The sequence below is a fragment of the Eulemur rufifrons genome, chromosome 4, assembly GCF_041146395.1.
Source record: "Eulemur rufifrons isolate Redbay chromosome 4, OSU_ERuf_1, whole genome shotgun sequence".
NCBI lineage: Eukaryota > Metazoa > Chordata > Mammalia > Primates > Lemuridae > Eulemur > Eulemur rufifrons.
Genome location: NC_090986.1, coordinates 4,129,615 through 4,141,741, shown reverse-complemented (window position 1 = coordinate 4,141,741; position 12,127 = coordinate 4,129,615). Strand labels below are relative to the sequence as shown.

Genomic DNA, 12,127 nt, shown 5'->3' with positions numbered 1-12,127 from the left:
TGGGGAGGACACATAACGGATTCAGCTGCACAGAGGATTAAATGCTGTATAGTGAGGGTCACCGTTTATTCCTGTCTTCCCAAGACAGTCCCTGTTTATGCCAGTTGTCCTCAAGTCCTGTCCAGGTTAGCCTTTCAGCGCTCTCAGACATGTTCCCAGATGGCCAGCAAGGAGTACGCCAACCTTGGGCACAGAGCAGAGTTTGACAGGAGAATGACAACATCAAAAAAGAAAAAGAAAAAAGGAACCTTGCTACCTGCCATTCATTCTGCTATATACAGAGGAAAGATACAGACAATAAGATTCCAAAACTTAATTGTCACAGCTGTTACAATTTTGCTTAAGGCTCGCTTAATGCTCATCTCTTTTTTACTACCTACATTTCGTATCTGCATTTAATTAATTACATTAATTTCACCTATGATGAAGTGTTACTACAGCAACAGAAAGACGTGGTAGAGCCTCAGTGAGGAAGTCATTTCTATGCATCATTCACACTTGAACTGTTTTGCTTATTTGAAGAACTAGAAATTAGAATTCATTGGCATGATCATAAAGGAAAAATCTGTTATATGCTTGCCCTTATAAAGAAACTAATAATTCCATAATTTTCAACAAAGACCAAAATAGATTTTAGATGTATTAAAATGTTATGCACATTTTTAAAAGTATGATAGTTGAATTAAAATAGAATTGCATATTAACCACATGCCTGGATGGGGAACAGATTTCCAAAATAAATTTAGAGGATAAAGGGACAAAATAAATGTCTTAACTACAGAAATATTTTAAACTTTTCTGCCTTAAATGTAAACTTGCCACTATGCATAATAGTTTGTGTATAATAGTTGCAATGAATAGTACATACAAATGAGTGTCCTTATTCTATAAAGAGAACACACTGATTTTGAGAAATCTCCGTATAGAAAAGGACAAAGGTTGTGCAATGGTCATACACAATCAAATCCTAAAATAAGTAATAGAAAGACAAAAACATACACATAATATGTCCAAGTTTCTTAGTAATGAAAGAAATTGGTATTAATGCACGTTTAGATCCCAGGACTAAATGCTGGGGCAAGCACAGGCTGAGTGTGCTCTGCACAGGCTGAGTTGACCCTCCCTGGTCAACTTTGTCTAACAATTTGGAGATGGACTTCTAAGTTCAAATAACCCATCTTCCATGGACTATCCCAGAGAATTAGCCTCATAATATTGTATATTGCAAGCAAACTTAGAAGTGACATGAATGTCAACTGACAGAGGAATAATTAAGTAAGTGCATGTCACATCAATCAATCACAAGAATATTCTGTGTAAAGACTGCACATCTACATGGGAGAGGTGCATTATATACTATCAAATATATATATATAAAATTGACAGTAAAGTTTCAAATTATTCATAGACATCAAAATAATTATTATATGGGGGCATAGAGCATTCCAGTTGGTTCCTTTCTTTTTTTCTTATTTTCCAAATATTCTTAAATGCTGTTATACTGCTCTGTACTTTTTTAAATACAGGGCATGAATCAAGACCGACAGAGTGAGAGGAAGATGCTCTTAAAATCTGAGTAATTACAGAGTAATTATGAGCCACTGAAATTTCCCTTTTCCCTCTGTGAGGAGTGCTGGAAATCTCCAGGGTGTCATTAGTGAGTTTCAGTGCCAGGAATATTCGTGGTCAGAGCTGGGGACACCTCTACCCTGTTAGGGAGATTTTGAGGTCCATTTGTCCCTGTTGGGCTTTATTAAATATTCCCCATGGACCAACAGCAGTCACAGCTCTTGGCCTCCGCTAACCATCTACCATCCTCTGGATTCGTAGCAAAATAATGAGCACAGCCCTCCAAGGAGCTTGTTTTTATTAAATTATTGAGGGGCAGGGCAGGATGGGCATTTGCCTCTCTCCGTCATGTGGATTGCTGCTGAACTGTTTACTTTTAATTTCCCCAGTGGTTTAACATAGTAAAAAAAAAAAAAAAAAAAGGAGAATAATAGAACCAGGACACACATCAGTGAAATAGCTGGTGAAAAGCTATAATGTAAAGCTGCACATCATCAAAAGCGAGAAAGCAGAAAAGTGTATCAGGACATAATGTGGGTCACATCAGTAAAAGCCTGGCTGAGAATTTACTTTTCACAGTTACTCATCCGTGCTTCCTGGCCTAACTGTGGCAAAAGCCACAGAGGGGCCTTGGTGTGAGTTTCTCATGTACCAGCCACTGGGCCTCCGCTCCCATTTGCTTCCATTGTCTTTCTCTCACAACCTTCTGACCTTTTCACCTTTTTCATAACACACCAGGGAGGGAGAAGTCAGAACTCCAGAAGTCCAATCAAGACTATTTTTAAAATGTACTTGCAGCCATATAAGCTGTGAGGGTTTTTAACTTGCCTCAATTCAAGCTTCCTTGAAGGCAGGGGACCCAGCCTTACACATTCTTTCAACTGCCTATAGAACTTAAATCTTTGACTTACCCAGGGTGACTCAGGGAATATTTGGGGAATGAATGAATTGATGTCTACCTTGGCTTACTGGGAAATGGGCATAGGGTAATAATACTGTCACTGGTTAACTAGAACCATGTGCTTCTTAACCTTTGAGACTCACTTTTTTTCATCCGTAGAATGGATAAAGCCATGGTCTAGTTAAGGTGGTTGCAAAAGGTAAATGATCTTTATGAATCACTAAATACTCTGTTATTAATGTGTTCTTACTATTATTTGTAGGTCAGTGTACACCAGTAACATCATTACTTTTCTAATTTGGTATTACACCTGAAAGTTTTGGTCAATTCTGTCTAATTTTGGATGTGTTCAATTCTGGGGAACTTGTTTGGATGAGGACATTTGGGGCTGTCATATGCTGGGAAAGGGATGCCTCTAGACCAGTGCTCTCCAGTGGCAATCTTAGGGGAGCCAGGGAGATTAATTTTAAATTTTGTGGTAGCCACATTAAAAACGTAAAAAGAAACAGATGAAAGTAATTTTAATCTATACTATTCATCCCAATATATCTAAAATATTATGATTTTAACATGTAATCAATATAAAAAGGTTTACTGAGTTGTGTTGTCTATACTTTTGTAAATCTTTGAATTCTTAATGTAATTTATACTCACAGCACATCTGAGCCGGGCACGGTCATGTTCCAGGTGCTCCACAGCTTCGTGAGACTTAGGCCATCATACTGGGCAGTGCAGATCCGAACAAGGCTGAGTCAGTGCTGTCCGAGTAACCGTGTGTTCATAAACGTGGTAAAATATTATTGAGCTAATACAGCTATATATGCATAGTCTAACTTCAAGTTTAAGAGAAAAGTCCCTCTTTTGGGAGACAAGACCTCCAGTATTATTTAAATCAGTTTATTTTTCCATTCCTTTTTCTATTAAAAAGTTGTACATTATTTCTCCCATCTCACTTAATCATGCTAATTGAGTTGTATGCTATTAATCAGCAGTTTTCTGCTAAAAGAAGGGAAAAAAACATGACTTGACCTTAAACATTATTTTTCCCTTGATTGCTTTCTTCCTACTAATTGTCAGATTGTTTCCCAGAGCTCTTGTGGTTTATTCTTTAACATAGGATCATTATTTTCAAATACCCAATATCTACTAGATAGAAGTTAAGCACTCAAGCTTTACAATGTACAAAAGTGTCAAGAATGCTATACAGTAGGTAAAATTAAAATGGTTATCCTTCTATAGGCAAAACGCATGCTCTCGCTGGGTGGTTTTCAAAGCGGAGTCTATGACACAGTGGAGCCGAGGGGAGGGAGGGAGGCGCGCAGGGGACGTGCCTTCCTCAGGCCCCACTCTCCGCTCCGTCAGGCCGGCTCCGTCTCCGCCTGTTTCACGTGCAGCCTCCTCAGTGTAAGACTGCGCTTGAGAGAGAGAAAACATAGGTGTTCATGAACAAAAGGGCATAAAATTGCTTCATCGCCACCTCTGAACGAGCAGGCAGTAGTCAGCAAGGCAAACATACTGTCCTCGAATGAATGAAGGTGTCATGTGACATGATACATGCAATCCAGCATCCTGCTCAGCCTGTTTTTTCAGGAAATTAGGTTTTGGGCTTCATGAGATGAGATTTGTACCTTTCGGTACGTGCAGGACCACACCGTACGGTCCCAGGCAAACCGGGCGTTTTTCTCACTCTCCCTCTCATACCCCTCTCTCCCCCGTGGACCGCACAGCGCCATGGAGCCGGGCAATTACTCCGTGTACGCAGACTTTGTCCTGCTGGGCCTGTTCCGCGGCGCCCGCCTCCCCGGGCTTCTCTTCGCCCTCATTCTCCTGGTCTTCGCGGTCGCCCTCGCCAGCAACGCCGTCATGATCCTTCTCATCCACACGGACCCCCGCCTGCACACGCCCATGTACTTCCTGCTCAGCCAGCTGTCCCTCATGGACGTGCTGTACATCTCCACCATCGTGCCCAAGATGCTGGCCGACCAGGTGACGAGCCAAAGGGCCATCTCCTTTGCGGGCTGCACGGCCCAGCACTTCCTCTACCTGACCTTGGCGGGGGCCGAGTTCTTCCTGCTGGGCCTCATGGCCTACGACCGCTACGTGGCCGTGTGCAGCCCCCTGCGCTACCCCGTGCTCATGAGCCGCAGGGTCTGCCTGCTCATGGTGGCGGCCGCCTGGCTGGGAGGCTCCGCCGACGGCTTCTTGCTCACGCCGGTCACCATGCAGTTCCCCTTCTGTGCCTCCCGGGAGATCAACCACTTCTTCTGCGAGGTCCCCGCCCTCCTGAAGCTGTCCTGCAGCGACACGGCGGCCTACGAGACGGCCATGTACGTGTGCTGCATCCTCATGCTCCTCATCCCTTTCTCTGTGGTCTGCGCCTCGTACGCGAGAATCCTCCTCGCCGTTTGCAGGATGAGGGAGGCGCGGGGCAGGCGGAAGGCCGTGGCCACCTGCTCCTCGCACATGCTGGTCGTCAGCCTCTTCTACGGGGCGGCCATGTACACGTACGTGTTGCCCCAGTCCTACCACACTCCTGAGCAGGACAAAGCCGTGTCCGCCTTCTACACCATCCTCACCCCCATGCTCAACCCGCTCATCTACAGCCTCAGGAACAAGGACGTCAGCGGGGCCCTGCGCCGGGCTCTGGGGCGGTGTGCATCCTCGGGCAAGTAACCGCCTTCTAAAGAAACTGCACGTGCCGCGGGGGGTTGCAAATAAGGGTGCAGGCCTTCATCATCACCTGGAAATTTAAATATTCTCTGTCTGAAGACAAGCACCTGTGGGGCATTCATGGGATTTGAAAATTGACTGGGGTTTTCAGGATTTGGTCATTTTTTGAAAGATATGAGGGTCCTAAACAATGAACAGTTTTGGGATGGAGCAGCAATAAAGTCGGGGTTTGGGCAGTCACCCATCTGCTTTTAACAAAGTGTGCGTTCTACTGGAAATCACGTGGTAACCTCTGGCTGGCTGTGCTCACTCTCGGCAGAAGAAAAGGTCGTCTCCAGCTACTCTTCTGACTTCTCACCAACGCCTCTCCTCAGACGCCCTGCCACTTGACCATTGCAAGGAATAGACTCATCAAATATTATTTTGATTGTATTTCAAATATAGCGATCCCGCCGTCGGGAATATGTTCTAAGACCGCCAGTGGATGTGCGAAACCGTGGATAGTACCCGGCCAGACTCCTGTCAGTCGAAATACGTTTCTGTCCATGTCTTCCCATCACAAATTGGATGCCTTTTCCTTCTTAACCAAGCACTTCTCATGCACTGTGGCTGTCACTTCTGCATTTTGAGGTGTGACAACAAAACTAGCACAAATTTCTTTTTCCTTCTTCACAATTTCAAAGATAGAATGTTTGTTCTTACTGTGACTCTATATAGTTAATTTCTTCAACTGAATTGTGTCCATATAGCTTCTAGACCCAAAAGCATACGTCAAAGTTTAGAGGAGACCAGCACCTTGATACTTACCTTTATTTTTTCCTCATAATGTTTTACTAAAATTTACCCCAGAATAATGGATTCAATGTAAAAAAAAAAAAAAAAAAGAGTCATTGCAACATGAATGCCTCCTACATTTTCTACTCCTCATTTCCCTGCTTTTTAAAATTTAACATGAACAAACAGGGAGATTTTAAATTATATCTTCTTCACCATTTTTAAATTATATGATGGTCTAATATATTTTCAAAGTTCCTCATGCAAAATAATAAGACACTTTTGTCAGTTAAATATTGATTTATTGTATGGGAATTAATATACATTATTCACGTTTCTTTTTTTAAATTTTAATTTAGTCATTGCATTTAATGATTTAATAATTAGTCTATTTTATATTAACCACTATTATTCTGATGAAGTGGAGAAAATTATGTTTATTTTATGTTTTCTTAAAACTAACTCTGTTTTAAGTCTTCAGTCTTTCCATTTTCTTACTTTTGTATCTTGGGACTTACCTAAGCAGAAAATGATTTGCATTACAAAAACAAAATGTATTTATCTATAAGCTCATTTTTAAATCTGGAAGTGTTTGGGAATGTAAATGTGCGTAGACAAGTCTGCTGGGAGCTGACACATGTTTCAGAAAATCTAATGCTTCTACACCTGGGAAAAGAGGCAAAACATCTCATTGCAGTTTTCAAGGCACGTTATTTTCCATTTTGCATTTCCAGAAGGGACGTATGGGTAGAAGATGACATTGTTTCTTATCCATAGAGGTCCTATTTTCCCCCGATGATGTCCAGAATGAAGGAGAAAATGGAGTCAACTTTTAGAGTCCACCAGGGCCTGATCTCCTACGATTCTTCCACCCAGCCCCTCACGCTCTTTGAAATTTGCTTTCTCCACCTCTGACGTGGAGGGAAAGACTTGGATCATGATTTGAAGGTTTAGCCATTTTTGTGATTCAGAAATAGTGAGGATGCCTTATAAATGGATTCTGGATGCAAAAAAATGGAGACATTAAGAAAACTGCATTCTCATTATAGAGATGCTTCACATTATACATCTCGTTAGGCTCTAATTATAGATGTTTACTGTGATGGGTTGAGCAAATTAATTTAACTTCTTGAACGCTTGTTTCTCAATGTATCAAATTAAGACATCCTAACCCAATTCCTACCTCAGAGGGATGGTTTTGAGGGGAAAGGAGATACCCGATGCAAAAGCAATTTTAGCTTTGGAAAGTGCTTTATGCCACAGGGTATCATGATGATGGACTCGCCACTACAGAGGAGGGGCAGAGGAACTTGCCTTCCTCACCCTCTTTTACTCCGGGGGCGCTCTTGTGCCTCGACATTGCCCTCAAAGCAGAATTCTTTCTTACAGGGAGGAGGCTACAGAAGTGCTCAGTGCCTTTTAATGCCAACATAAGACCTTTAATAAAACAAATAGAAATGTTTCAAAGACTGATAATAGTCTGACCATCACATATCCCTGTAATAAAATAATGGTGATTGCCTCTCACGTATTGTAGGAGGTTGGTCCCTTAATACTGATTCCACTTTAACTTCAGAAATTGACGAGGCAAAAACAACCTAACACGAAGAAAGTTTCTTCTTGGAAGAAAATTATTCAGCCACGTTGGTGGGGCTCGGCTCCCTCCTTTCCCAACCCGGTGAGTCAGAAGAGGCCGTATGCCACCAGGAATATCCTCTTGGGCATGTTTGCTATCTGTTTTTCCAGCTTACTTCTTGACAGTTTGGTCACTGAAATAATATGTCACATGAGTAAAATAAAAATCATATATGATGACACAGTTCTGTTCAACATCAGCCCATTGTCTACCCTCTAGAATAGGGTTAGCAAGTCTATGGCGTATTTGTCATTAGTGGACTTCACTTTTCCCCAATTTAAGCACTTTTTCTTTTTTTCTATCTCCTTCTGTCTCTTCTTTCTATCTTCCTGATTTCTATCCCTCCTTCTCCCATTCTCAACCAACATCCCCTACCTTCTGCCCCCAACCCCCTTTCTCTCATTGTTCCTCTCCCTGGTGTATGCGCGTTGTCCCGCCTCACCTTTTCTGCCATCCTGGCCACTCCTGTCTTTGTGGGGATGTTGTCCTTCTCCCGCAGGACATGGGGCCCCAGTGATCCCGGATTACCAGGAAATCCAGGGTCAGGGGAATTTCAGATTCTTTTAGAATGGGCCGTTGAAGTGGGCTAGCAATGACACGAGAGGGAAACAAAATGTGGCTAACGGAGAGACTGTTCATTGAAACAGATTTAACACAGATGTGTGTGTCTCGGTCAGAATTACATGTGCATTTAGCTCTTGCCAGAAGAATGTTTTGCATAATGGAAAAGGCAGGCAGATCTACACCTGCCTCCTCGACACTGTGCTCAGCAGGCCACTTTGGCTCCTGATGTAGCTATACAAATATTTTTTCATCTGAAATAGCACAGAATTCCCCCAATATTCAGATTCTACCTGCTTCATAGTGAGTCAGATAAGTAGAGAAAATGCTGTTTCCAACTCTGGACAGAGACATGATACATGATCCTCAACCTGGGACTGTGTGTTCTGTCTTAGGTGCCAGATCACGTTCCCTGTGCTCTAAGTAGGTTCAGTGTGGTCTGCTTGTGCCTGTTCTTTTACTGTTTACATCACACCTTTTGCCTTAGAATGTAGACTCCTAGTTCAGCAATGCCCAGTCTTTGTTTCGTGGTATCCCAGAGCACATTCAGTAATCTCATGAGAAATGCGCTAAACATGATTTTTGTCACTTGGTTATTTATAGCACACAATAGAGGTAGGATTCCTGCAGATGAAGTAAATATAATAAAAAACAAGAATGACTAAAACAGAAAATAAGGTCACATCCTTTAAATTCAGCATCAAAGAATATTGGAGTTTGATGTAATCTCAGAGATAACTGGATTATATCAGAACTTCTTATTTAAAAGATGGACAAACAGCCTCCAACTACGGAATGTCTAACAGTGGAATCCAGTGCCTGAGAACATACAGGAATTGGCAGAACTGTGGCTTCATCCCAAGCATCCGTATCCCAAATTCAGGGATTCTTGGCATTTTTCTGAGACCGTTTAATCAGTTCTCAAGAGAGGCAGTTGAATTATATGATTTCTGAGGCATCGTCTAGATCCAACATTCTGTCAGCAGTGCTGTTTGCTTCTCCCAGGTCTCGGACTATCTGCATGCTTTATTCCATCAGGTCTGAATCTCCAGTTAAAGACTTATTGGCACCTGTCTCTGTCTTCCAGAGACACGACCAGAGAGCTAACATGTTTAGAAATTTAGAAAGAACTTTCTTAAAAAATTAGTCTAGGTCTTATTATGGTAACTAGCAGGGTTTTGTCAAATGAGGATTCACTCGAAATGTCACATGGCACTTTGGAGTAGAGCGGGCAGACGGAATAATTTGAAACCAAGTGAAACGCTGAAGATGTGAGCTCCCAACCCTGGGAATCACGGCCTTAGCTCCCAGGGACGGTGTCTGCATCTGCTGGCATGGCGTGAAAGGGCTCCTTCTGGAAAAGGGCTGAAGGGCTGAAGGGTGGGAAGGAGGAGAGCAAGAAGAGAAGGATGAACAAGAAACATGAAAAGGGAAGATTGAGGTCACAAAATATCATATGTAAATAATTTAGCCTCCTTTCTATTTTTACAAGATAACCAAGTTCCACACTAGACAAAAAAATGTGAAATATGAGTTAAAAACCTACACCAATCAACACAACGTTCAGAGGCCTGTGGTATTATCCTAACGAGACTTGTGTTTTTCTTCTTCTTTTGTTGAATAGGATTTTTCTTATTTATTATTTTCTATTGGTATATAATAGTTGTACATATTTTTGGGTTAGATGTGATGTTTTCATACCTGTATACAATGTGTAATGATGAAATCAGAGGAATTGGAGTATCCATCACCTCAAACATTTATCTTTTCTTTGGGTTTGGAACATTACAATTCTTCTAGCTATTCTGAAATATACACAAAGTTAGTTATTGTATATTTATAGTTCCCTACAATTTCCCTGCCGTACTGGTGAACACTGGAACTTCTTCCTGCTAACTGTATTTTTGTGACCCTTAAGCCACATCTCTTCATTCTCACCCCTTCCTTTCCTTCCCAGCCTCTGGTGGCCACCATCCCACTCTCTGCCTCCATGAGATCCATAGTTTTTACCTCCCACATATCAGAGGGAACGTGCAACATTTGTCGTTCTGTGCCTGGCTTATTTCACTTAGCGCAAGGACCTCCAGCTCCACCCATGTTGCTGCAAATGACAGGACTTCACTCTGTTAATGGCCCAAAGTATTCCTTTGTGTATACACACCACATTCCCTGTATCTGTTCATCTGTTGCTGGACACTTAGGTTGATTCCGTATCTTAGCTCTTGTAAGGAAATTTGCTGATGATAATGAGAGAAGCCCAACCTAACTGACATAGCGTCACTTCTCAGGCATTTTCATGACATGGGTATCAAAATAAATTATAGTTATATGTTGGATGGAACTGGAGAGCATTATCCTAAGTGAAGTATCTCAGGAGTGGAGAAACAAACACCAGCTAATTGAAGGCACACATGGGCACGAACAGATGTAAAGGTCATTGGAAATCAAGAAGGGGGAGTGGGGAGGAGGGGGAAGAAACACCTACGTGCTGGTTACGGTGAAGACTATTCTGGTGACGGGCACACTCAAAGCCCTGACTTAAGCATTATAAAAGGTATCCATGCAACAAAAACATTTGCACTCCTTAATATTTTGAAACAACAAGAAAACAATAAATTATGGTTATATTATACACTGGGGTAAACCGACATAGCCGCTGACAGCAAAATCAACTCCCTGGTGGCTGCAGCCAACTCAGGCCTCAGGCACCACTAGAGCAATCCAGGCCTGGTTGAAACCCATTTGTGACTCTACAGAGAGACAAATCACACTGGAGGGACAGTCCATTCCAGTCAGTCCACTTGCTAATTGAAGAACTTTTTTACTAATGGATGACATATAAAACATTCTTTAGGAAGAATTATTCTTAAACAGCATTACAAATGGCTGGAAAGGTATAGGGCTTTTTGTTTGCCCATCTGCAATATAGGGGTATGAGGTATAAGGTGTGTGTCTAACAGATTTGTGATGACTAGAAATCATATAAGTGATGCCCTCATTAACCAGCTTCATGCATGGAAGGCATTGTATGCTGTGGTTGTTGCTGTTACTCTTATTATAACTGAAGTTTTACTTCCCAAACGAGACTATTTCCTTCTTTGTTTTCCTCTCTAGAGAAATAAAATAAATTTAAGTGTTAGAAATTTCCATTTCCCAATCTAAGTCTCTTAATATACTCACGTGAAGAATTTTTGGAAAATCTTGACTCCTGTTTCACTCCACCACCACAGTGAGAAGTCTACATTCTTTTCCCCACCCTTTTGCCTCCTTCCTTCATTCTCTTCTTCCCCTTTCTCCTGTTTCTCACGTCTTGTTTTTTCCCTACTGAATTTCATATTCTTCAACACTACCTATGAAATAAAAAATTCTACAAAACATTTAATTGTTGTTAAGTGTCAAACACATAGTTTTGAATATAATTTTAATTTAATTTTGCCCCAAACAAAATAGGCCAATGACTTGGAAGAAAGAGGTTTTTCAGTATGCATAGCCCCTTCTGTAAATTTAAAACTTTAATTTTAAATTTAGAGTAAACCTGTCCCTCAACCCCAGATTACTTTTTTTATATGGAGAGATACCAGGATTAGATAAGAAGTTCTATGGTAAAATATTGAGAAACAATTCCAGCCTCGCACTTGGGAAAACAGTGCACCCTCTGACGAGAGGGGATGGGCTTCTTCTAATGTTTGACGTAAACCCTGTAAACTTGGATTAATTGCTGACCCGGGGGATGTGGGAACCTATTATTAATGAAAAGCCTTCTTTTAACCTAGCCTCACCTCCACCCCCAAGTACTTAAGAAGTGCGCTGCTCCACCGTTGCCTTACTAAGGCTTGACTCAGCTACTCTGAGGTAGGATCTTAGATTTTCATGGAAAACAGAGACAAAATTACCCAAATACTCGATGTTTCTTCAGGCATCACTCTGTAACTAGAAGGCCACACTGCTGTGACCTTATCTGTTATGACCGAGGCATGGTCTTTTCAAGAGTAAGAAGGATAAATACATGTAGTTAG

General features: G+C 41.7%; 1 protein-coding gene across 1 annotated transcript; it reads left to right on the top strand.

The window, feature by feature from the left end:
• Positions 1-4,201: 4,201 nt before the first annotated feature.
• LOC138382912 (olfactory receptor 2T27) lies at positions 4,202-5,143 on the top strand. The gene has a single exon (XM_069467523.1). The coding sequence runs from the start codon at positions 4,202-4,204 to the stop codon at positions 5,141-5,143; it is 942 nt and encodes a 313-aa protein (XP_069323624.1).
• The last annotated feature ends 6,984 nt before the right edge of the window (positions 5,144-12,127 follow it).

Coding starts and splice junctions, on each gene's coding strand:
- LOC138382912 (XM_069467523.1), top strand. CDS start 4,202: ATGGAGCCGGGCAATTACTCCGTGTACGCAGACTTTGTCCTGCTGGGC.